This window comes from Entelurus aequoreus, linkage group LG15, assembly GCF_033978785.1.
Source record: "Entelurus aequoreus isolate RoL-2023_Sb linkage group LG15, RoL_Eaeq_v1.1, whole genome shotgun sequence".
Taxonomy (NCBI): Eukaryota; Metazoa; Chordata; class Actinopteri; order Syngnathiformes; family Syngnathidae; genus Entelurus; species Entelurus aequoreus.
The window spans coordinates 39,820,270-39,845,224 of NC_084745.1; the positions used below are offsets into that span (position 1 = coordinate 39,820,270).

At 41.1% G+C, this 24,955-nt stretch overlaps 1 protein-coding gene across 2 annotated transcripts in view; it reads left to right on the forward strand.

Annotated features, from left to right (window-relative positions):
* Nucleotides 1-24,955, forward strand: part of sspo (SCO-spondin) — a 343,053-nt gene that overhangs the window by 91,186 nt on the left and 226,912 nt on the right. For both annotated transcript variants that reach the window (XM_062021522.1, XM_062021521.1), the window contains 11 exons: nucleotides 2,381-2,475; nucleotides 2,556-2,812; nucleotides 5,296-5,430; nucleotides 5,504-5,706; nucleotides 11,532-11,659; nucleotides 13,601-13,710; nucleotides 13,799-13,948; nucleotides 16,935-17,028; nucleotides 17,124-17,333; nucleotides 22,972-23,177; nucleotides 23,245-23,359. In XM_062021522.1, coding sequence (XP_061877506.1) covers nucleotides 2,381-2,475; nucleotides 2,556-2,812; nucleotides 5,296-5,430; nucleotides 5,504-5,706; nucleotides 11,532-11,659; nucleotides 13,601-13,710; nucleotides 13,799-13,948; nucleotides 16,935-17,028; nucleotides 17,124-17,333; nucleotides 22,972-23,177; nucleotides 23,245-23,359 — 1,703 coding nt within the window. The remainder of the gene's footprint in view (nucleotides 1-2,380; nucleotides 2,476-2,555; nucleotides 2,813-5,295; nucleotides 5,431-5,503; nucleotides 5,707-11,531; nucleotides 11,660-13,600; nucleotides 13,711-13,798; nucleotides 13,949-16,934; nucleotides 17,029-17,123; nucleotides 17,334-22,971; nucleotides 23,178-23,244; nucleotides 23,360-24,955) is intronic.

Here is a 24,955-nt window from a genome sequence, read left to right on the forward strand (position 1 = left end):
TTATTAATATGAAAAATATATGCTGATCATAAAAACACTGCGAGATGAAGATGTAAATATATTATAAGCACGAGCAATGTGATTTATCAACGCTCACCGCCGTTTTGGGAGCTCTATTTTTCGTTTTATTTAGCACGTTTGAAAAGGACGCGCAAACTGCCTCAGTTACACACACGTTGGACAGAGAATCCTCTGTCATACCTGTGCGTTTCAACATATTTGTTGGTCAGAAATAAAGAAAATATTAGACACATTGTCTATTCAGCAACATCCTTTTATAATTTCATAGCTGCTGGATGACTTAAGGAGCTGATTAAAACAAATTCAATTGATGCATTTTGGTGTCATTTAACATATTTGAATGACGTTTGTTTTTTCTCATAGAATATATATTAGTATCATAAATCCTGTATGATAAAAAACTTCTTGATGTATGCATTTTTTGCGTCTTGAGCGCAGTAGTGCAGCCTCCCTACCATGCACCTTAAAAGAAAAAAGAATAAAAGTGTCAATGTAAATGCACTGCAGAACTGCTTCTAAAATGCCCATAAAAAGTGGTAGATGTCGCCTGCATGTTTGAAAACATAACATAATGCCACAGGATAACATAGACGTGCAGTAAATGAGTGTCTCTGTGGTGTTGCCCAGTATTGTAACTGCAAAAACCCAATTTAAATAAGGCGGTCTGCGCCACTTTTCATTGCACACGCAATCATCGTAGATCACATGCAACACTCCCACTAATAGTACACCCTATTTTATAGATTGCACACACAGTGTGAGGTATTTGAATCTTAGTAAATCAGGTCCTGAGTCGCTTAGATCATTCTCTTATCAAGGGGTCCTATCCTGCATTCTTAACTTATGTTTAAAATGCTGTACTTTTGGTCTACATGACATGGAAATCAACTTACGCCTGTTTCCATTTTATACTCTTCCTAAAAGAATATTTGCAATCTTTGCAAGCAGTAATCAATAGGTTATGAATGTGATAATATAAATAAATGTAGCAATCAAAATGAAACGCAATGTAACAAAATAAAAATAGCAAAAATAGTATAAAAATATATAAAAAGTATTTAAATAACATGAACAATTTGAACAACTCTGACAAGTGCAATTTATCCAAAAAGTCACTCAGGTAAATAAGTAACAGAGTAAATCTACACCTTACTACTCATCTCTGCTTGCCATGTGAGTAGTTTTAGTTCAGGGTTTTTTTCATGAAAATGATTTTCTTGAAATACCACTTTTTTTCGCGGAAATGGCCACCAGAAAGTGTTTTTGCAGAGTTGTATATCTTCCCACGTTCTTCCCATAAAAACAAGTAAAGGGCAGCATTGTGAAGATTTTATTATTTTATTTTTGGGGCACTAAAGACCTACCCTGTTTTTCGTTATGTTTTTTTCTTGAATTCAATAGTTTTTCTTACCTTCTTTATCAAAGTGCTGGTGTTAGCAACTTTCTTTTGTTTTATTGTGAATTAATCTGCAGTTGTACTCAACAAAAAAGTACGAAGACTAAACATGTAAGAATCTTTGTTTGACACTACATTCCACAAAATGGCAGTTTATGTTTGGCCATACAAATATTAAGATGGTATAAAAATAACGGGAGAAGCTTTTGCCGAAAAATTATTTTTAAAACCGATTCATATTAAGAGTGGGACATATGAAAAGTGAGGTAAAACTGTGTTGTTTTAATGGCAACATACATTCTCTATTTACCCAGCATGTTTTCTTTGTGTGAGAGTGTTGCTCCAAGAGATTGAAATTGCAGATAAGCTGCATCCATGCTATCACTAGCGGTGGGCGATACTGGAAATACAGTAGCATTCCAATACCAAGTAAATACAGGGCGAGTCTCGCCGATACTGATACAGATACTTTTGACTTGAGACGTCATGATCTTTGGATCATTTTGGAAATTTGCCTGTAGTTAGTTGATATAGAGAACACAGGAAAATATGTTATGCAAATACAAATATTTTTTAGAAATAAATACGATCTAAAACAATGTTCTGTAATAGCAAATACATAGGAAAATAATGATTTTCTACTTCACTCACTTGTTTGAGGAAAAAGTCACTATTGCAAAATAACAAAAAAGCAACAATATAACAAAAGTAATGAAGTAATAATAATATAACACACATAAAAATCTTGAAACCGATCATCACACATAATGCTGGTATCGATCCAATACCAATACTCAGCTTGGTATCAATACTATAAATATTCAGATCGATACGCCCAGCCCAAGTGATGTTTCATATTTTAAATACATAAAATGTTGTCGGTTCAACCCTGTGCATTAATTAATTCTTACATATTGCTTTCCAAATCAAAACAACGTTTTGTGCATTGCGTTTTTCATCCAGGGTGATCAGTGTGTCCTCCCAGCAGAGTGTCCATGTCGCCATAATGGCCGCCTCTACTACAGCAACGATACCATCATTAAAGATTGCAACACCTGGTAGTCTCACACTCGCCATTTCATCCTCACCTACACACAGTCTTATCTCCACTGTTCTTGTATTTGATTGACTCTGGCAGTGTGTGTAAGGAGCGCCATTGGCACTGCAGCCAGTCGGCCTGCGCTGGCATGTGCGTGGCTACAGGAGACCCTCATTATGTGACCTTTGATGGCCGCTACTTCTCTTTCTTGGGCGACTGCCAGTACGTGCTGGCGCGGGAAACCGGTGGTTTGTTCAGCGTCACAGCAGAGAATGTGCCCTGTGGGAGCACCGGGGTCACGTGTACAAAGTCTGTTACCCTCAGCCTGGGGAACACCATCATACACCTGCTGAGAGGTAGGAGACACTCCAATATACATTTATCAGTCCCTCCAGGATGTCGCTGTTTTGCACTAATTCAACCAATCCCTGCAAAATATGCACCTCGCAACTACAGTATGTCCAAAGCCTGCAACTTCCCTTCACATTTTTGCCTATCGGCGTTATTTTCACTATTTAAATTTGTCTCATCAAAACTCTTTTTTTTTTATGTATAAGGTGCAGAAACAATGTGTAACAATATCAACTATTCATTGATCAAACGGCACAAATGTCTGCCTCCTGCGTAGCTCAGACCTACTTCCTGTTCCTGTTTTTGGCGTTAACCCATCTGGGTAATGTAGTATATAAACATTTACTTCCTAGTTTACACATATTTATACATTTATTCAACCATGCTAAGACAATTAAGAACATAATTTTATTTGCAATGCTGAACTAGCAAAGAGGCAGCATTTACATGTAAGAGATGTTGAAGTGTGATGATGATATCTTATTATCTCTCATGAACCAACAAACATTTGTGCTGGAGATTGCTCTCAACATTTCACAAATGCTCTTAACGTGTGGGAGTAAATGTGTTGGAACTTAAATGAATGTTTAAGATGGACGAACACATTTCAAGCGTAAAACATACATAAAGAATGTCTGCAACTTGTGGACAACAGAGCAGACAGCGGACAATAAGGAAGCCTTCGGGAGAGTTTCTCTCTTTCATTATTATTATTACTATTATTAATGCTAAAGAAATAAAACAGTACAATAATTTCACAAGGAGCTCTGAGTGTGTGCTTTTATTAGTGCAGGGGTGTCAAACTAATTTTAGCTCAGGGGCCGCATGGAGGAAAATCTGTGCACATGCGGGCCGGACTATTAAAATCATGGCATTAAAACTAGAAAATAAAGACAACTTCAAATTGCTTTGGCCAAAAATAGAACAAATACATTCTGAAAATATTACTAAAAATAATAAAGAAAAAAATACTGGCAGCGGTAAAGTTTAGATCCATGAAGGAAAGGAGAAAGTGGATGGATGTTTATAACTGAATAAATTTACATATGCATAAACATTTTTTTTCTTTTTTATTATTTTTTAAATTTAATTAAGTAACGTTTATGACAACCTTTTTCCAAAACCCAATATAGAGTGTGAGATATAACAGGATAATGCATACATTTATCATTTGTTTTCATAACGGTTACTAGAGATGCGCGGTTTGCGGACACAACCCGCGGATCACCCGCGGACTCCGCGGGTCATGGGTTGTGGTCATGGTCGCGGGTTGATGTGTGGGGGCGCAGTGTAGGGGGGGGGGGGGGGGGGGGGGTATATTTCAGCCAGGAAGAGTTAGGACTGCAAGGTGTTCTGGGTATTTGTTCTGTTGTGTTTATGTTGTCTCACGGTGCGGATGTTCTCCCGAAATGTGTTTGTCATTCTTGTTTGGTGTGGGTTCACAGTGTAGCACATATTAAGAGTGTTAAAGTTGTTTTATACGGTCACCATCAGTGTAACCTGTATGGCTGTGGACCAGGTATGCCTTGCTGTCACTTACTGTGCAAGCAGAAGCCTCACACAACTTGTTACTGGACTGTTACGCTGTCTGTACATGTTGTAGAGGGTGATAAAGACAGTACCATCACAGCACGCCCTAATTAATGCTGTTAGGGTGTGACCCCATGTCTGTATTATATATATTTCAAGTGGCGGGTGGTTTTGATAAAATGTTAGTTTGGTTGGATGGCGGATGGACTACGACTTTTGTGATGCGGATGAAATAATTGCCTATTCGCGCATCTCTAACGGTTACAAAAAGTGGGACCCCAAAAATTTACTGTGGGCCCCATTTTTATGACTTAACAAGATCGCTGGGACCCCATTTTTTAAATTCCTTGCGCCAACACTGATGGAGTATTGGTGCGTGCAAAACAGCAGCAGGTGGCTGTGGCCTGCGGGCCGGTTCTAATACTAATCAAATATCGTCCCGGGGGCCATAGATGATTCAGCCAGATCTGGCCCGCGGGCCTTGACTTTGACGCATAGACACTAGTGTCTACTTTTAAGTCTGTGTGTGTTGCCGCAAATTCATGCATTGTAGGCCGCAACAATCACAAAAAAACACAGCAAAATTCTGAAGGGACTTGTGTAGTAAATACATGGTAAATTGGATTTGCTTAAAGCTATAGTTAATCTCCAAAAGCTTAGCGCTTTTCTACCTTCAAGGTACTGAAAGCGCTTTTTTTTACATTCACCCATTCATACACAAAATCACACATTGATGGTGGAGGTTTCCATGCAGGCGCTAACCTGACCCACCAGGTGCAAGGGTGAAGTGTCTTGCTCAAGGACACAACGGACATGACTTGGATGGCGGAAGCTGGGACCAAACCAGGACCTCTCAAGTTGCTGGCACGGCCACTCTACCATTCGAGCCATGCCGTCCCCGTGTAGTAGTAGTATAATCTATATTACTTCAAGTCACCTTCTGCTCTGTGTCATTTAGGTAAAGCAGTGACAGTTAACGGAATGCCAGTTATTCTACCAAAGACCTACAGTGGGAGTGGTCTGACTTTGGAAATGATGGGCATGTTCGTATCGCTCTCTTCCAGACTTGGCGTCACTCTGCTGTGGGATGGAGGTAGGACTCACCAATCATCATATAGATCTAAAAATCTAGACACAGACAGTGTGTAAATGAATGTTGCTTGCAGGTATGCGCCTTTATGTACGCCTGGCAGCACACTTGCGGGGGAAGGTCGGAGGCCTGTGCGGTAACTTTGATGGAGACACAGAGAACGACTTCACCACACGACAGGGAATTGTGGAATCCACGGCTGAGCTTTTCGGGAATTCTTGGAAGGTCAGCCCCTCCTGCCCTGATGTAGCAGACCAAGAGCTGCGAGACCCCTGCACAGTGAGTTAGAGTCAAGCATATCTTCACATACATCATACAGCTACATACTCTATGACAGGGGTCCCCAACCTTTTGCTACCAGGTTGATACACACTTAAATAAATTGCCAGAAATAGCCAATTTGCTCAATTTACCTTTAACTCTATGTTATTATTAATAATTAATGATATTTATCATTGTGGAAACACTGATCATCTTAATGATTTCTCACAATAAATATATATAGAAACAGATAAATATCAATATGCAACACTTTATTTTTATATTTTCTTTAAGTGCACATTTTTCAAATTGAACATTTTCAAATGATCACTTCTATTTTCATTCCATTTTAACTAGCTAGCCACTAACATTTTTTAACAAATCATGAATTACTTTGCACCATGTTTGTACAAATAACTCATGTAAAATATAAACATCAACTCTCAAATTTTTAAATGAATCATGTCACACTTTGAACTGGACACCAAATCTGTTATCTGTTTCTTTGTCAGTTAGTGAAGACCAAGTCTTTAAAATATTTTCTTGGATTTTCAAATTCTATTTGAGTTTTGTCTCTCTTAGAATTAAAAATGTCGAGCAAAGCGAGACCAGCTTGCTAGTAAATAAATAAAATTTAAAAAAATAGAGGCAGCTCACTGTTAAGTGCTGCTATTTGAGCTATTTTTAGAACAGGCCAGCGGGCTACTCATCTGGGGCCGTACTTATCAAGCTTCTTAGAGTGCCATTTTACACTTAAGTCCTGAGAATTTGCGAAATTTAGTCCTACTCTCAAACTTAAGAATAAAAGCTTTTTATCAACGTTCTTAAGTCTAAGAATCACTCCTACTCTCCACGATATTTAAGAGACCTTCAGAGGTGTCTTAAGTGGTTAGGAGTTGCCAGCAGGGGATGGCACTGAGGCGAGAGAGACGTGCGCGAACGTTCAGGGAACAGAACAATGTTTTTTGTTTTTTTGATGACGAGCAGCTGATCCAACGGTATCGTTTAGACAGAGCGGATATTATTTTTGTCACAGATTTAATACTTTTCGATTCCTTGTTGATTTCTGCATGTGTCTGCAGTGGGCTATTATATATAGAGCCACCCACACCAGTTTCAAATTAGTTGCCTAATTAATGAATTGGAAAGAAAATGTTATGACAGTAGCGTATGTGTGTGGCCGTGAGGTGAGTGACGTCAGTGAGTGTGTGGGCGATAGAAGAGAGGGAGCGGTAGCGTGAGTGCCGGCGGGGACTAGTTTGTTTTGTATTATTTTGTAGTTTATTGTCAAAATATACACTCCCATTGTCCACTTAAATATTTCCAAGATATTTCTTTATTCTTAGACAACGGATTCCCTTCCGTGATTGGTCATTTCTATGGACACAGAAATGACGTCACCTAAAATTCCGTTTACGGCACATAGTAATGTCGTAATTCAGCTCTGAGTGTGACACTTAAGATTCAGTCCTACACTTCGCTGAAAGTGTGAGTAAGACGCTTGATAACTAACTTTTAAGTGCAGCTTTCAGCGAAGAATTTATTTACTCTTAAGTCAACTCTTAGCAGACTTCTTAGGAGTAATTCTAAGAAGCTTGATAAGTACGGCCCCTGGTCCTTACGGGCTACCTGGTGCCCGCGGGCACCGCGTTGGTGACCCCTGCTTTATGAGATTTATGATATCTGATAGTGCAGCATTGTATCCAATTTCGATACTTTCTTTTCTTCTTCCTTGTTATAAAATAGCTATTTTTATGCACATACTTTTGCTTGATATTGGCTACAAAAAAACAAATTATTCTTCTCTTCTGTAGAATGACATTGAAGAAACACACACTAAGCTAGTTGACTCACATTTAAGCAACTGTGTACTGTAAGCTAGCTACTGTGCTACAGTCCAGGGGCCGTATTTATCAAGCGTCTTAGAGTGCCATTTTACACTTAAGTCCTGAGAATTTGCAAAATTTAGTCCTACTCTCAAACTTAAGAATAAAAGCTATTTATCAACTTTCTTAAGTCTAAGAGTCACTCCTACTCTCCACGATATTTAAGAGACCTTCAGAGGTGTCTTAAGTGGTTAGGAGGTGCCAGCAGGGGATGGCACTGAGGCGAGAGCGACGTGTGCGAACGCTCAGGGAGTGGAAGGATGTCCTGGTTTTGTTTGATGATGAGCAGCTGATCAAACGGTATCGTTTAGACAGAGCAGGTATTATTTTTGTCACAGATTTAATAATTTTCGATTCCTTGTTGATTTCTGCATGTGGCTGCAGTGGGCTAGTATATATAGAGCCACCCACACCAGTTTCAAATTAGTTGCCTAATTAATGAATTGGAAAGAAAGTGTTATGAGAGTAGCGTATGTGTGAGGTGAGTGACGTCAGTGAGTGTGTGGGCGAGAGAAGAGAGGGAGCGGTAGCATGAGTGCGGGCGGGGACTAGTTTGTTTTGTATTATTTTGTAGTTTATTGTCAAAATATACACTCCTATTGTCCACTTAAATATTTCTAAGATATTTCTTTATTCTTAGACAAGGGATTCCCTTCCGTGATTGGTCATTTCTATGGACACAGAAATTACGTCACCTAAAATTCCGTTTACGGCACATAGTAATGTTGTAATTCAGCTCTGAGTGTGACACTTAAGATTCAGTCCTACACTTCGCTGAAAGTGTGAGTAAGACGCTTGATAACTAACTTTTAAGTGCAGCTTTCAGCGAAGAATCTATTTACTCTTAAAGGCCTACTGAAATGATTTTTTAAAATTTAAACGGGAATAGCAGATCCATTCTATGTGTCATACTTGATCATTTCGCGATATTGCCATATTTTTGCTGAAAGGATTTAGTAGAGAAAATCGACGATAAAGTTTGCAAATTTTGCTCGCTGATAAAAAAAAGCCTTGCCTGTACCGGAAGTAGCGTGACGTCACAGGAGCTAGTATTCCTCACAATTCCCCATTGTTTACAATGGAGCGAGAGAGATTTGGACCGAGAAAGTGACGATTACCCCATTAATTTGAGCGAGGATAAAAGATTCGTAGATGAGGAACGTTACAGTGAAGGACTTGAGAGGCATTATTCGACGTATCTTTTTTCGCTCTGACCGTAACTTAGGTACAAGCTGGCTCATTGGATTCCACACTCTCTCCTTTTTCTATTGTGAATCACGGATTTGTATTTTAAACCACCTCGGATACTATATCCTCTTGAAAATGAGAGTCGAGCACGCGAAATGGACATTTAAAGTGACTTTTATCTCCAAGACAATACATCGGTGACACACTTAGCTACTGAGCTAACGTGATAGCATCATTCTCAAATGAAGATAGAAACAAAATAAATAAACCCCTGACTGGAAGGATAGACAGAAGACCAACAATACTATAAAACCATGTACATGTAACTACACGGTTAAAAATTCTCAGCCTGGTAAGGCTTAACTATGCTGTTGCTAGCGACGCTAAGGCTAATTTAGCAACTTAGCAACCGGACCTCACAGAACTATGTACTCTTCTCCTTTTTCTATTGTGTATCACGGATTTGTATTTTAAACCACCTCGGATACTATATCCTCTTGAAAATGAGAGTCGAGCACGCGAAATGGACATTTAAAGTGACTTTTATCTCCAAGACAATACATCGGTGACACACTTAGCTACTGAGCTAACGTGATAGCATCGTTCTCAAATGAAGATAGAAACAAAATAAATAAACCCCTGACTGGAAGGATAGACAGAAGACCAACAATACTATTAAACCATGTACATGTAACTACACGGTTAAAAATTGTCAGCCTGGTAAGGCTTAACAATGCTGTTGCTAACGACGCTAAGGCTAATTTAGCAACTTAGCAACCGGACCTCACAGAACTATGATAAAACATTAGCGCTCCACCTACGCCAGCCAGCCCTCATCTTCCCATCAACAGCCATGCTCACCTGCATTCCAGCGATCAACGGCGCGACGAAGGACTTCATCCGTGGGTTTGGCGGCAAGCATCGGCTAGGCGTCTTCTAAGTAAGTAGTCCTTGTTGTGTTGCTGTAAGTATTGTACTTAGCCGCTAAGACACCGATCGATCCCACCTACAACGTTCTTCTTTGCAGCCTCCATTGTTCATTAAACAAATTGCAAAAGATTCACCAACACAGATGTCCAGAATACTGTGGAATTTTGTCGAAGAAAACAAGAGGTTTTTCTATCGGGTCCGATGGGGTCCAACCACTTCCGTAGATTTTCTGACGTCACGCGCATAAATCATATCCAAAGGAGTTTTTCAACCGGAAGTGTGGCGGGAATTTTAAAATTGCACTTTATAAGTTAACCCGGCCGTATTGGCATGTGTTGCAATAATAAGATTTCATCATTGATATATAAACTATCAGACTGTGTGGTTGGTAGTAGTGGGTTTCAGTAGGCCTTTAAGTCAACTCTTAGCAGACTTCTTAGGAGTAATTCTAAGAAGCTTGATAAATACGGCCCCAGATGTTTAGGGATGGAATTTTGATTTCAGATGTGGCTTATGCACAGGGGTGCGATTTGAAGGCGTTAGTTGCACGTTTTTGGTGTAATATTAATACATTGGAAACACATTTTCCAAGTATTTTTTGCTTAAAATAAGACAATTGACAGAGTAAAAAAAATGCGCCATTGGTTTTTCAAGCTTGCATGATGATTTGGTTTAATGTTTACCTCGAATGTCCTGGCTGAGGATTGAACCTCTGCAACAAAAAGCACATAGATAGAAGGTGTAATATGTTTTCTTATTTTCTTAGACAGCTTGGGTGTTTATGCCACAAAGTTTTATTTCAACAACATTGCCACCTTTAAGTGGATGTTTTTCTTTATTTTATTTGCTCCTGATTTATATTGCTATTGGGAGACCAACTCTTCCCTCCAACTGCATCCAACTGCCAGTCGGCACATCTGACTGCTGATTGGTAAGCTGCTGCATGCGGTCAATTATTGTCACATTAGCAAGAAACTGCAGAGTGACAGAGCCAATCAATGAGCTTTGAGGCTGTCTAAAGTGAAACAGGCTTCAACTTAAGCAGCCGATTTATGGGGTGCCGAATGTAAAAGTTCAGTCACACTTTTCTAGCAGATATATTTCTCAGATTGAACTCACTTTTCTCAGATTTAGCTTATTTCATTCATTTAGATATAGATTTAAATGTAAGATTTAGCACTCACATTTAGATATAGATTTTAGATTTAGATTTAGATTTAAGATTTAGGTTTAGATTTAAGATTTAGGTTTAGATTTAACATTTAGTGCTCACATTTAACATTTGGCGCTCACATTTAGATTTAGATTTAGATTCAAGATTTAGGTTTAGATTTAACATTTAGTGCTCACATTTAACATTTGGCGCTCACATTTAGAATTAGATTTAGATTGAACTTTTAGGTTTAGATTTAACATATAGGTTTAGATTTAAGATTTAAGTTTAGATTTAACATTTCAATATAACATTTAGAGTCAACATTTAAATGTGATGAAAATTAGCTAGATCTTAGAAAAGTGAGTTAAATCAGAGAAAAGTGAGTTAAATCTGAGAAATATAATTGCTAGAAAAGTGTGACTGAACTTTCACATTCGGCGCCCCATACTGTTTTTCGTTTGTTGCCAGTGCTTGACTCGTCTCCATTTAATATATTACATTATTTTTGGATAATAAAAAGTGCAGGGCACTAACTTGTCCTGATCAATTGGGCTTTGGATCGTATATGAATTTTTCTTTCGAGTATCAGACCATTAATAGTATTTTACACATTTAGTAAATGTTCCCACATTAGCACTATTTTAACACTGAGAACTTATAAAAGTATTTAATGTCTTGCTTAGATAAATGCCTACAGAACACCCTGGGCCAGGAAAAAGTGTGGCATCTTGACACAGGAGCTCTTCTCTCCTTGCCACCCTGAGGTGCCCTTCCAGCAGTATTATGACTGGTGTGTCTTTGATGCTTGTGGGTGAGTAACAACATTATTACACAGTGTGTATTACTACAGTACATGTATGTGTGTTTCTGAGTGACACATGACGTCATGTCCAGTTGCTGTTTCCTCAGACTCAAACGCATGGTGGGCATACAATCGTATCATTTATAGCAGGAAGTCAAGTAAAGCTTTGTGAAAATGTCAACTATTGTGCATGCACTGTTTTACATGTATTCTTACATAGGAACACTTTTCTTTAGGAAACTTTCACCTGGAATGATTTGTGTGTTGCTGTAACGTGCCTGCTGTAATGTTTAGCATCGATAAATAGTCTTGTTACTAGTGCTGTTTCTGTAAACGATAAATATTTTGAATCAGATTAATCACACTTCTGAATTGTGACTAATCACGATTAATTACAGTTTACGGGTATTCTTCGCCAGCTAATAATGTGAAGTTCATGTTTTAATATTTCGTTAGATGTTTAAGTTGCTTCCCTGTTGTCCAACAATGTACTGGTAACGTTCTTGCTAATGGCTTCCTTAAAAAGGTGTTTTGCTTCTGGATGGTATTTTAAACTTGTTGTGCTTCCATGATAAGAGAATTCATTGCTGCAATACATGCAAATTACCTTGGTTATATCTACTGTAAAGTCTTGTCTAGGTGTAGTTTGATGTGAAATTTTCCAGTGGAGTGTCCTCACTCATCTTCAATAAATAAATAACGTTGGCGTAAAGCCAGGAAATCAATGACCGCACGAAAACACTGTAACAAAGCAGTCTGGGAATACGCCAAATAAATTAAAGGAGAAAGTAAGTAACTAAGTAAGTACGTTTTATTTATAAAGCGCTTTTCACAGATAAAATCACAAAACACTGTACAAAACATAGGTGAAGTAAAACAACAATTCAATTAAAACAACAGGGGAAACATCATAAAAAGGATACAAAGTGGATTAAAATTGATAGTTAAAAGGTGCATTAACTAAAAGCTTTACTAAAAAGAGAAGTTTTTAAATGTTTCTTAAAAGTTTCAACACAGTCAAGATCACGGAGGGACTGGTGCAAGTTGTTCCAGAGTCTGGGAGCTATAACCTGGAATGCCAGGTCTCCATGGGTTTTAAAACAAGTTTTGGGGATCTTTATAAGACCCTGGCCTGAAGACCGCAGGCTGCGCCCTGAAGAGTAGGGGCATAACAAGTCAGTGATGTACTGAGGGGCCCCACCATGCAATGCACAGAATGTCAGAACAAAAATTTTAAACTCAATGCGGAATTTAACTGGAAGCCAACGAAGACTGGATAAAGTGGGGTAATATGGACTGTTCTGGGTGTACCGGTCAAAAGTCTGGCAGCTTCATTTTGTACAGTCTGAAGTCTCTTTAGCATTGACTTGTTGAAAAAAGTGAAAAGAGAATTGCAATAGTCAATACGAGACGAAATGAACGCGTGAATGATCATTTCGAGATCCAATTTTGACAACAAATTTCTCACTTTAGAAATATTTCTAAGATGATAAAAACAGTTTTTGGTCAGTTGACGGCAGTGACCCTCTAAAGACATTGACTGATCAAACACAACCCCAAGGTTTCTGAGGTTGCTTTTAACAGATGCACCCAGATCACCAAGGGAGTTCTTGATCAAGGGATCTTTTTATCAGGAGCAATTATCAGAGTTTCCGTTTTGTTAGAATTTATCTGGAGGAAATTTGAGGACAACCAGTTTTTAATACAGGATACGCGCTCCAAGAAAAAACACAGAATAGAGAGCTCAGAGGAAAACCCTGGCTTCCTCCTGCTGTGGATGCAGAGTTCATGAATCACAAGAATTGCAGATGAAGCTCACCTGCCTTGTTGCTGTGCCCACAGCCACTGCTAAACAATGCAGCCTGCAAAGCAAAGTACACACAGGAAAACAGGCAGTAATACAAAGTAAAAAGAAAACATGTGCTTGGATTTCTCACTCCTAACTTATAGCTGTGACTCTGGAGGCGACTGTGAGTGTCTGTGCACGGCCATCGCCACCTACGCTGAGGAGTGTAACCGCAGAGGAATCTACATCCGCTGGAGGTCCCAGGAGCTCTGTCGTACGCCAACCTTTGACCTCTTTCAAACTCATCTGTCGGTTGCTACTTTAGTCGCCTCACTCTCTAACTGCATTTCATTCTTCCACAGCCCTGCAGTGTGAAAATGGACTAGAGTACGATCCGTGCGGTCCAGCTTGCTCACATTCGTGTCCGAGTGTACAGCCGAGTCCACACTCTCAGTGTGACGTCTTCTCCTGTGTGGAGGGATGTTTTTGCCCTGCTGGTACTGTCCGACATGGTAAGACAAGATGTTACAAAAAGCACCACTTCTATGTAGGTAGATCGAGACACGATTTTCAAACTAGAAGGATTACTTTCTTTGAATAATATTGTTACTTTTTTCCTCTTAAACAATAAGAAACCATTGTCATGCTTGTTTTTAATGTGTAAAACAAAAATGTGTTCTTTGTGTTTACATTTACTTCATAAGTGACGTATATGAATCATTTAGGATTGGTTGCCATGTGACAGTCATGTGACTATTCCAGAATATATACCAAAATGGCAGTTTATGGTAAAGCTATAGTTAATCTCCAAAATCTCATTATTTGCTATTTAAGTGTATTTTAAATCAATGTAACAATTGTAACGCTTTATTAGCGTTTCAAAAGTGGGATTTCAATCTTTCTTTCGTATATTTCTTCAATTTATTAATCAGAAACAAGCTATAGAAAAATATCGCTGTGTTGCATATTTTACATCTAAAATGTCTATAATTTACCAATTACTAATTATATTGAATAAAAATTAGGAATTAGTTTGACATTCAGCTTGTCACTCACCACTGTCTTATACACACATACACACAGTGTATGTGCACATTCTAAAAATCAACCCAAGAGAAGCAACTAACACTTTTCAGTCATGTGGTTGGTATGATAGAATATACGTTCAATGACAGCTCGCGTTAGTAACTAAACTTTTCCAAAATGCATAATTTATATTATTAGCTGACAACACACAAAGCTAATGTGTAATGGCAAACGTATACCAACTCTTAACTTGATGAATAATGGTCACAGTGACAAGAATACTTTGGAGGTGAGGTGCTTTCTTTTACGTAAACCTTAATGATACTAACTTTCCCAGTTTTTTCTTTTATTGATATTGGCCCTTTGTCAACTTCTTATACTGAACAGCCAGGACTGGTGTAAGAAAAAGCAAACTCCTGACTCTGTCTATTATTTTATTTTGACATTCATTAGTCGCTGAATTATCCATGCATCCATTTTCTTCCGTTTATATGGGTCCAGGTTGTGGGTGAAGCAGTCTCAGTAGGAAAGCATAGCTTACCGGTCTCCTGCAACCTCTTCCAGTTCCACCTGAGATTTCACCGCCTTTACCTGCAATCTTGCGCTTTTGGTCACCACCCACAGCTTGTGAACATAGTTGAGAGCTTTGCCTTTCAGCCTAGCTCTCTCTTCACCACCATGGTCCAGCACAACAACCACGACCACGTTACTGCTGAGACTGTGCCAATTCGCCTGTCTATCATGCGCGCCACCTTACCTCACTTGTGAACAGGATCTCAAGATACTTGAACTACTTCACTTGGTGCAAGACCTCACTCCCAGCCTGAAAACTGCAATCCACTTTTTTCCTGGCTGAGATCCGTTGCCTCATTTTTAGATGTGCTGAGTTTCATCCCAGAAGCTTTACAATCAGTACGCAAACCACCCCAGTAAATGTAGGAGGTCACAGCTTGATGATGCCATCAGTAATCATCTTCAAATAGCAGAGATGTGATCCTAAGAGCCTCAAACTAGACACCCTCAATGCCTTGGCTGCATAAATTCTGTCCGTTAACATTATAAACAGAACAAAGGGCAGCCTTGGCAATGTTTACAGTGAACCAGACTGGTCCAGAATGGCATGTAAGAACAAGGTCAAATGCTTTTTTCAATTCCATAAAGCACAATTGGACCGATTGGTCAAACTCCCATGCACCCTTCAGTAGCCTTGTAAGAGTGTAGAGCTGTTCCACTGTCCTATAACGGGAACGAAAATCACGTTGCACCTGCTATAGCTGAGGTTCTGTTAATGGTCGTACTTGTCTCTCCAACATTCTGGAATAGACTTTCCCAGCGAGGGTGAGGAGTGTGAGCCCCATGTAGCTTGGAAACACCCTCATAGCACCATTTTTGAAAAGAGGGGCCATAACCTAATTCAGTTGTACTGTTCCTGACATCCACACCTGTCGAAGTATCGTGTTCGAAGTCTAACCCAGGACTTCCTTTCAGAAGGAATCTGTACTACGTGCCCCAACCATCTCAACTGGTGGTTAATGGGAAGAAGCAGCATTTTTACTCTGAACTCTTTTGAGGTGACCAAACTCTTACAGTGAGTTGAGCCGCCCTGCGGTAGAAATGAACTCTGATATTTGTATCCGAAATCGCAAAGAGGAGATCCCACAAACTAGACAACCGCAACACTTTGGCTGCGCCTAGAATATATGTCCATGAAAATTAAGAACAGAACCGGTGACACAGAACAGCTATGGTGGCCAACGTTTACAATGAACAAGCTCGACTTACTACTGACAATGTGAACCATACTCCTGCTCTAGTTGTACAAAAAACGAATGGCACATAGTAGTTTGTGACGAGTCCTGTACCCTCAGAGACAAGGTCAGTTGCCTTTTCCGAGTCCACAAAGCACATGTGGACAGGTTAAGGAAATTCCTATGCACCCTCCAGTAACCTTGCATGGTTATAAAGCTGGTCCAGTGTTCCATGACCAGAATGAAAACCATAACCTCCTGTAGCTGAGGCTGTACTCTTCTCTATACCACTCTGGTATAGACTTTTCCAGGGAAGCTGAGGAGTGCTCTACAGGTGTATAGTTGTTAGACATCCTCTGGTCATCCTTCTTAAAAATGGGTGACCATCACCTTGGTTTTCCAACACAGAGGTACTGGTTCCGAATTCCAAGCAATGTTGAAGAGATGTGTCAACCAAGGCACATTCAGAACCTTTTTTTGACAACCTCAGCGACAGTGATAGACATGTCTGCGTTTTTGTCCTAAGACTCTGCTTTTTCCATGGAAGTTGTGTCAGTGGGGATGAGAAGGGCTTAGCTTTATTCCTTTCACCGCCCGATTATATCCTCAGTTGAGGTCAGCAGGCCTCCATGTCCGCTTTTGCAAAGTGTGGAAAGGGCACTGCTTCTCTTTTTTGAGGTGCTGTACCATTTTAAAAATTACTTTTGTTGTTTTTACCCTGCAGGTGAAAGCTGCGTTGTTCCTAATCAGTGTCCATGTGAATGGGAGGACTCCATGTTTCCACCTGGAACTACAATCACTCAACACTGCCAGAACTGGTCAGTTCACACCTTTAGTTAAAACTAAATTATGTGTCTTGTGTTGTTGTTGTTGTTGAGATAAACCAGCTGACTTTCTGCTTGTAATCATTTAGTTCTTGTGAGGATGGTGAGTGGCAGTGTGATGGCGTGGCTTGCCCTCCTCCTGCCCCATCGTGTTTGGAATCAGAGTTTTCCTGTGCAAGTGGGCGCTGCATCCCCTCTCAGTGGGTGTGTGACAATGAAGATGACTGCAGCGATGGCTCCGATGAAATTTGTCCATTCACGTGCTCTCCAGAACAATTCCGCTGTGCCAGTACACCCGGGTAAGACCAAACTCACATCACAAATAATGACAGATTAGTCCATCCATCCATCCATTTCCTACTGCTTAATCCCTTCGGGGTCGGGGAGGTGGGGGGGGGGGGCGCTGGAGCCTATCTCAGCTACAATCGGGCGGAAGGCGGGGTACACCCTGGACAAGTCGCCACCTCATCACAGGGCCAACACAGATAGACAGACAACATTCACACTCACATTCACACACTAGGGCCCATTTAGTGTTGCCAATCAACCTATCCCCAGGTGCATGTCTTTGGAGGTGGGAGGAAGCCGGAGTACCCGGAGGGAACCCACGCAGTCACGGGGAGAACATGCAAACTCCACACAGAAAGATCCAGAGCCCGGGATTGGACCCAGGACTGCTCAGGACCTTCGTATTGTGAGGCAGACGCGAAAACCCCTCTTCCACCGTGCTGCCCAGATTAGTATTTAAAGAAATTCCGCCAAATACTACAGTTACAACAGATACTGGAAATGTTGATATTGATCCAATGCCAAGTACAGTGGTTTTCATGCAACTCACTTTTCATAAGATTCACTTTTTTGCCTCAGTTAACTGTCTGAGTCATCCTTCAGCTTAATGTTGTCTGTAACAAACTGGTCCATATGCCCACTTATTATTCTACCCAACTTAGTGTCCAAACAAAGAATCCACGTGCTAGTTATTCAGTCTCTGTACAGTACTTAATTATACTGCGTATGATTGCAAAATATTCTACCACGAGACCAAAGAAAGTTGCGAGTACGTGCACTTTGATAAAGAAGGTAAGAAACTATGTCGAATTCAAACTTTTAGCTAAGTACAAAGGTACTTTCCTTGTATTTTTTTGTAAAATGTGTTTTGGGTGTCTGGAATGCGTTAGTTGGATTCACTTTATTTCTTATGGGACAAATTGCTCCAGTTTCATACAATTTGGTTTTCGTCTGACTTTTTGGAACGGATTAGAAAACCAATGCATTGCTGTAAATTGAGGGCCAGTACTATTGTTGCTGATACCAGTACTCTGGCCTTGAATATTTTGAGGATCATATTTCAAATGATTTACATTGCCATTGTCAGAGCAGGACTTTCTAAATGAAGCAAGTCATGATCAAGACCATTGAATGGTTTTGTGATATTGTGTCTAATTTGTTGATCATGATTAAAATTAAATCAAATATTTTAGGTAAATATTGTTTTTTATTACCAAACCTATTTGTGAACAATTTAACAAGATACAAATACAACAATCCAAGACAATGTAACATTATCAATAATATAATACCTATTTTTCCTTTTATCACATACAATTGTAGTCAAAAATGCAAAAATATGTTAACAAAAGCAAAAACTAGTTTTGGCTTTTTGGCCTCTAAAGCCTAACCTGACTCTCGCCAGATCCTTGTAGTTCGCTGAGCTCCACACAAGGATCTGGGACTTCTCAATAGGAGATGTAGCTCAGAAGGCGGGGTGTTAAGGTTTGCAGGGGAAGGTGACGGCAACAGACACTAGAGAGCAATGTAGCTCCATAGATTTATTAAATATATTAACCATATATATAATAATCAAACAATAGTAATATAACTAAGAAAATGGAGTGTGAACTAGATTCAAAAGTGTATGTGGTGTGGGGCTATGTGTGTGATTAGCTGTAGTGTGCCTAGTGTTGTGTTGGGCGAGAGGAGGAACAAGGCAGGAAGACAGTCCGTTGGGCAGGCAGATGATCCAGGACAGGAGCGAAGAGACAAGATCCGTGTCCAAGCGGGAGGTCGAGATCCAAGGGCAGTCCGAGGAGCAGGGGAACGACGACGAGGAATGACGAGACACACAGCAACGTCAAACACGGGAACGGAGGTCTGCAGTAGGATGACACGACAATGAAACACTGAAGGGAAAACAGACAGAGAGAGCAGGATTGCATCAAGCAGGACGTGGCTTATTGTACGCGAACAGAAGACTATATTCCGGCGCCGGCATGCCAGGTTGTCCAAGCTTATGAAGGCAGCTCCTTCATTACAGGCAGGTGTGCTGATTGCTGGTAAATTATTGCAGCTGGCGGCTGCTGCAGGGCGGAGACGCGCACGGCGCGTCCCTGGAAGTGCGCGGCCCTCGGCGTGTCCCGAGGTGCGACAAGAGCGCAAGGATGAGGACGCATTCTAATGCGCCCTGGCCGTGACACGGGGCTTTGTAAAAAAATCATTGTATGTGATTGGATGAACCACTTGTCCGTTATCTTGAATGACGTGCTACTTCAACCACTCACATCGAAATCAACTCGTGACGCTGATGAGAGAGAGCGACGCTGGGAAATCCAAAACAGAACAGCCGACATATTGGATAACGACAGTGCGAAAAGTTCTCTGTTGATTTTTTAAAGAATTAATATTTGTTAGATTCGACAAAACAGTTGCAATAACAGAATCAATGTCAGCACACGACTCGTCGCTGCGTGCCGCCATTGTTTGTTTGAACAAAATAAACAGTCCAGTTACGGTTGATCCAGTGTATTATGATCTGGGATATTCACTGACACAGGGACAGAATTGGAATTTCAGACGTGGGGGGGATACATTTTGCTTCAGTACAGGGGCGTGGCTTAAAGGGGGCGTAGTTTGAAAGGAATTGGATAATTCTGTCACAAAGTGTTGGTGACGAACCCCAAGATGCAGAGAAGGCAGGCTTGTTGCAGGAAAACATGATTTAATGTCCACAATAAGGAAAAAACACAAACCAGGAACTAGGAACAGGCAAACTGAAAACAGGAACCAGAAAACAGAAAAACTGGAAATAGCTAACGGCTAACAAGATCTGGCTAACAGGATCTGGCTAACAGGATCTGGCTAACAGGAAAACACAAAACAAGGAGCTGGGAGACTGCAAACTGTAAATAGCTATAGGAACCAGCCAACAGGAACAGCTTACCGCAAATAACGACATCGACGAGTATTAGCACGACAGGTAGTGATGACATCGACAAGTATTAGCGACAATACTCCAGCCCTGACTGGAGGACAAAGCAGGTTTAAATAGCAGCCGGCTGATTGACACCAGGTGTGGCCAGGTGCCAATCAGTCGCAGCTGAGGGGAAACAGCGCTCAGGGAGAAAAGCAGGAAATAACCAAAATAAGGGCGCTGACAGGAAATAAAGACAGAGGAAAAACCAAAACATAACACAACTGTCAGTGACAAACCTGACAGTAGCCTCCCTTCCGATAACGGATACCAGACGTTCTAGAAACCCCCCCTCCAAAAAAAAACTAGTCCAAAGTCACGGGAGGGTGGAGGGAGGACAAGGCGGTGGGCCGCCAGGCCAAGTGTCCCCGCGACAAGCGGGGAAGACTCAGGTGGCGACGGCGAGTTGAACGCCGCCGCAATTGGCGAGGCGGCTCGTCCGCCGGCGTGGGAAGACCCACCGGAGATAATGGTGGCGCCCTCTGCTGTCCCACCGGAGAGGATGGTGGCGCCCTCTGCTGGCCCACCGGAGAGGATGGTGGCGCCCGCTGCTGGCCCACCAGAGAGGATGGTGGCGCCCGCTGCTGGCCCACCGGAGAGGATGGTGGCGCCCGCTGCTGGCCCACCGGAGAGGATGGTGGCGCCCGTTGCTGGCCCACCGGAGAGGATGGTGGCGCCCTCTGCTGGCCCACCGGAGTGCATGGTGGCGTCTGCTGGCCCACCGGAGTGCATGGTGGCGTCTGTTGCAGACCCACTGGGGTGAGAAGTAGCTGTGCCTCCCCAGCTGCACAGCTACTCATAGCCCCCCCCTCAAGGGACGGATCCCAGACGTCCCCAGATAGGCCCACAGACGAAAGGGATGGGTGGGAGAGGGCTTGAAATGAGGCCGAACTATTCTTCAATTTAGCCATCATCACAAGAATCCTGTCAAGCCTCTTCGCCATCGAAATCTCTGCGGGGTTCGTGTTAGGCTGGAGTATTCCGTCACAAAGTGTTGGTGACAAACCCCAAGATGCAGAGAAGGCAGGCTTGGTGCAGGAAAACATGGTTTAATGTGATTTCTGTTATTTTTTAGTCTGTCCTTTCCCTCTATTTCTTTGTGGTGTACAGCCCTCTGTTCTTCAACTGTGGTTGTTTTTAAAAAGCTTTATACTATAAATAAAGTTGGTATGGTATGGTATGGTAATAAATGACAGAAAGTCACATTAACTGTCGCCAAAGTAGCTGATTGCGAACAAAGGCTGAATGCTTTCTTGTGCATATTTAGTCAATGAAATGTAAACACAAAAGTACATATTTGACCTTTTTATTTTCTTTTGACATCTTAGGGAAAGCTGAGCTTCCCTTGCACTCTTAAAGGAATCGCCACTGCTTCAACCCCAAACTAATCGTACATTGGTACCCTTCATTAGTGTCCGTAAACTTTTGGCCACAACTTTATATGTTGCTTATGTTTTTTTCCTACTTGAACTTGTCTTGTCATCCTCGTCCGGACAGAAGGGTGACACGGCAGTGCGAGTGGATTAAAAGAGACGTCGGAGACGCTTTACTGAACCAAAAGTTGTTTTATTACAAGCAAGCGTCACTATACAGGACTGCAGTTCCTGGAGGATGTCAAGTCAAAAATGAGGCACTCTTCACTTGGAGAAGCCAAACCATCAGTTTTATATTTCTACATCCTGTCTGTGTGTGTGTGTGCATCCTGACCATAAAGGGGATGTTTGTGTGTAAGTGACTGAAAAAAGAACATATGCCAGTCGTAACTTAGATGTTAACATCAAGCTAAACATGTAGCCTCTTCTCACGGATAGGGCCATCACCTTTGCATACCAAGGTCCAATTTTATTGCCTTTTCTTCCACGAGAACTAATCCAATCCACACACAAATGTCAGTACTAAAGGGCCCTATGTTATTATGTGCCCAAACTGAATTACATACTAGTTAAACTGGTGGTTTGCTTTCTCCTAGATGAATATTAATATTCACCGTATGCAAAACATAATATGAGTTAATTAATTCACTTCAAAGTGAAGTATCAAATGTGTGTTTTTCTTAAACAGTACTTTTAACAGAACATATGAGAAGTTTGTCCTTCTGCTCAGTGGAGCTCAGTAGTTAGCAGATATGAGTAAAGTCAAGTAAAGCTCTATTGTCATTTAGCTGTTAGTTACAAAAATGAGAAGGTGTTTCCTTAGGGATTGAGAAGAGGCATAATGTCAAAGAGCATAATGTAAAAAAGAGGTAATACACACAAACAGTTCAAGAAACAGCAGCAGAAACTGCAATTGACATGACTGACAAACATCTGTAGCAGCTCATATGATAGAATGGCTTCCTTAAGATATAAAGACAGTGGTTAAAAGTCAAACATTAATACATTAAAAATTAAAGTTAAAAATGTGCCAATAAATCCCCTTAGAAAACAGATGAGACATTTTACATTTTACCAGAGCTCCCCGTATCTCTGTCCGCTCGTAATGTTAACATCCTTTCCACCAGAATGGCTGCGTCTGAGATGTTGTCATGGAGCTAAGTTTCCGTGAAAGCAAGAACACAACAACTTCTCCATTCTCTATATAATGACATTAGCAATGATTCTATCTATATTTTGTTGAAAAATATTTGTCCATGTTAGCCATTCTTCTTTGTAGACCTCAACTTTTAAAGTGACTCAACTATCATCTTGCAGTGGACCATGTCTGAACTTGGCTTTGCGTTGCGACGGCCATCCAGACTGTACTGATCAATCAGATGAGGACTTCTGTGGACCCCCCACTCCAGTTCCCCTTTGCCCAGTGGGGGAATTTCAATGTGAGAACGGAAAATGTCTGTCATCCAGTCGTGTGTGTGATGGACGTCTGGACTGTGGCTTCGCTGACGGTTCTGATGAACGAGGTAACCGAAGCCTAAGTTGACTTCAAATGAAGCAAACTGTGTTGTAATTATTAATTTCTCGCTGCAGACTGTGGAGTGGTGTGTGATAAAGGGGAGTTCCTGTGTGCTGGAGGACGCTGTATTCTCTACCTCCATCGATGTGATGGCCACGATGACTGTGGAGACCTCAGCGATGAAAGGGGGTATGTTTTGTTTTTTTAACCAAATCCATCAAATCTATTTTATGCGGTCAGGGGAGGAGAGTGAAGCACAGGAAAACTAATAATAACATAAAATATACAGTAGGAAGGTTATTCATATGGCCCTGACTAGAGATGTCCGAAAATATCGGCCTACCGATATTATCGTCCGACCGATATTATCGGCCGATAAATGCTTTAAAATGTAATATCGGAAATTATCGGTATCGGTTTCAAAAAAGTTAAATTAATGACTTTTTAAAACGCCGCTGTACGGAGCGGTACACGGACACAGGGAGAAGTACAGAGCAGTTGCGTCTCCTAGTCAGAAGCTTCTCCCCTCTCCCACACACAACACAAGAGTTGCAGCACGACTGCAGCATGAGAGGTTTACTGGCGACGCTTGATGACGTCATCAAACCGCCGCGAGTGGAGCATAACAACAACAAGAATGTGTTGTTGCCGGTGCTGTAGCCGTGGCTAACAAGCCAGCAAGCTCGGTGACTGACTAACGACACCATGTCTATGGTTTGGGATTATTTTAAAGTGTCTCTGACGGAAATGACTGCAAAACGTTGGTTATGCAGGAGGAACCAAGACGCCTTCCTTTAATACGAGCAATTTGATCTCCCACCTCTTCAAGAATCATAAAGAGATACAGTACACGATGAATACAAGCGGAAGATGGATGAAAAACAAACACCGAAAAAAAGTAGTACCACACAGTTGTCGCTTAAAGACTCCGCCGAGAAAAAACAAAAACTACCCCAAGGCGAAAGCCCACGTTGTGGTCAGGGACAACACACGCATGTATGTCAAAAGCTACGGTGGGGTTTGGTGTGGCTAGTCTGCCCTGCATGGCTCACACTCTGCAGCGTGCACGGAGGTGCCCTGTCTCAACGCATCATTTCAGAAGCTCTGGCTGACTGCTAGGCCACTTCAAGCACTCGCCACTAGCTTGCCGCACATTTGTGTTACTCATACGAATACATTAGAGCAGGGCAGATTGAGCCCAGTTTATAATTTCCTGTTAAACAGTATGCCAGGCAGTCTTGCACTAAAGGAGGACTATGTTATTGTTTACTTTATTACTCTAGTATACTCTGGACTGAAGCTGTGTGCCTTCATTGTTTTTGTAGCTGTTGTTTTGAGGCATGTTTAAAAAAATAAATAAAAATTATGCACTTTGTGAAAGTCAAAGTATAGTATTTCCCATAGTTGTAGTGGGTATCAGGATTATCTCAGGGAGAGCATGTCCCAAATTCCAAGCTGCTGTTTTGATGCATGTTAAAAAAAATAATGCACTTTGTGACTTCAATAATAAATTTGGCAGTGCCATGTTGGCACTTTTTTCCATAACTTGAGTTGATTTATTTTTGGAAAACCTTGTTAATGTTTAATGCATCCCGCGGGGCATCACAACAGAATTAGGCATAATAATGTGTTAATTCCACGACTGTATATATCGGTATCGGTTGATATCGGAATCGGTAATTAAGAGTTGGACCATATCGGAATATCGGATATCGGCAAAAAAGCCCTTATAGGACATCTGTAGCCCTGGCACGTGAAACGTGAAGTATTCTGGGGGTGCGCTAT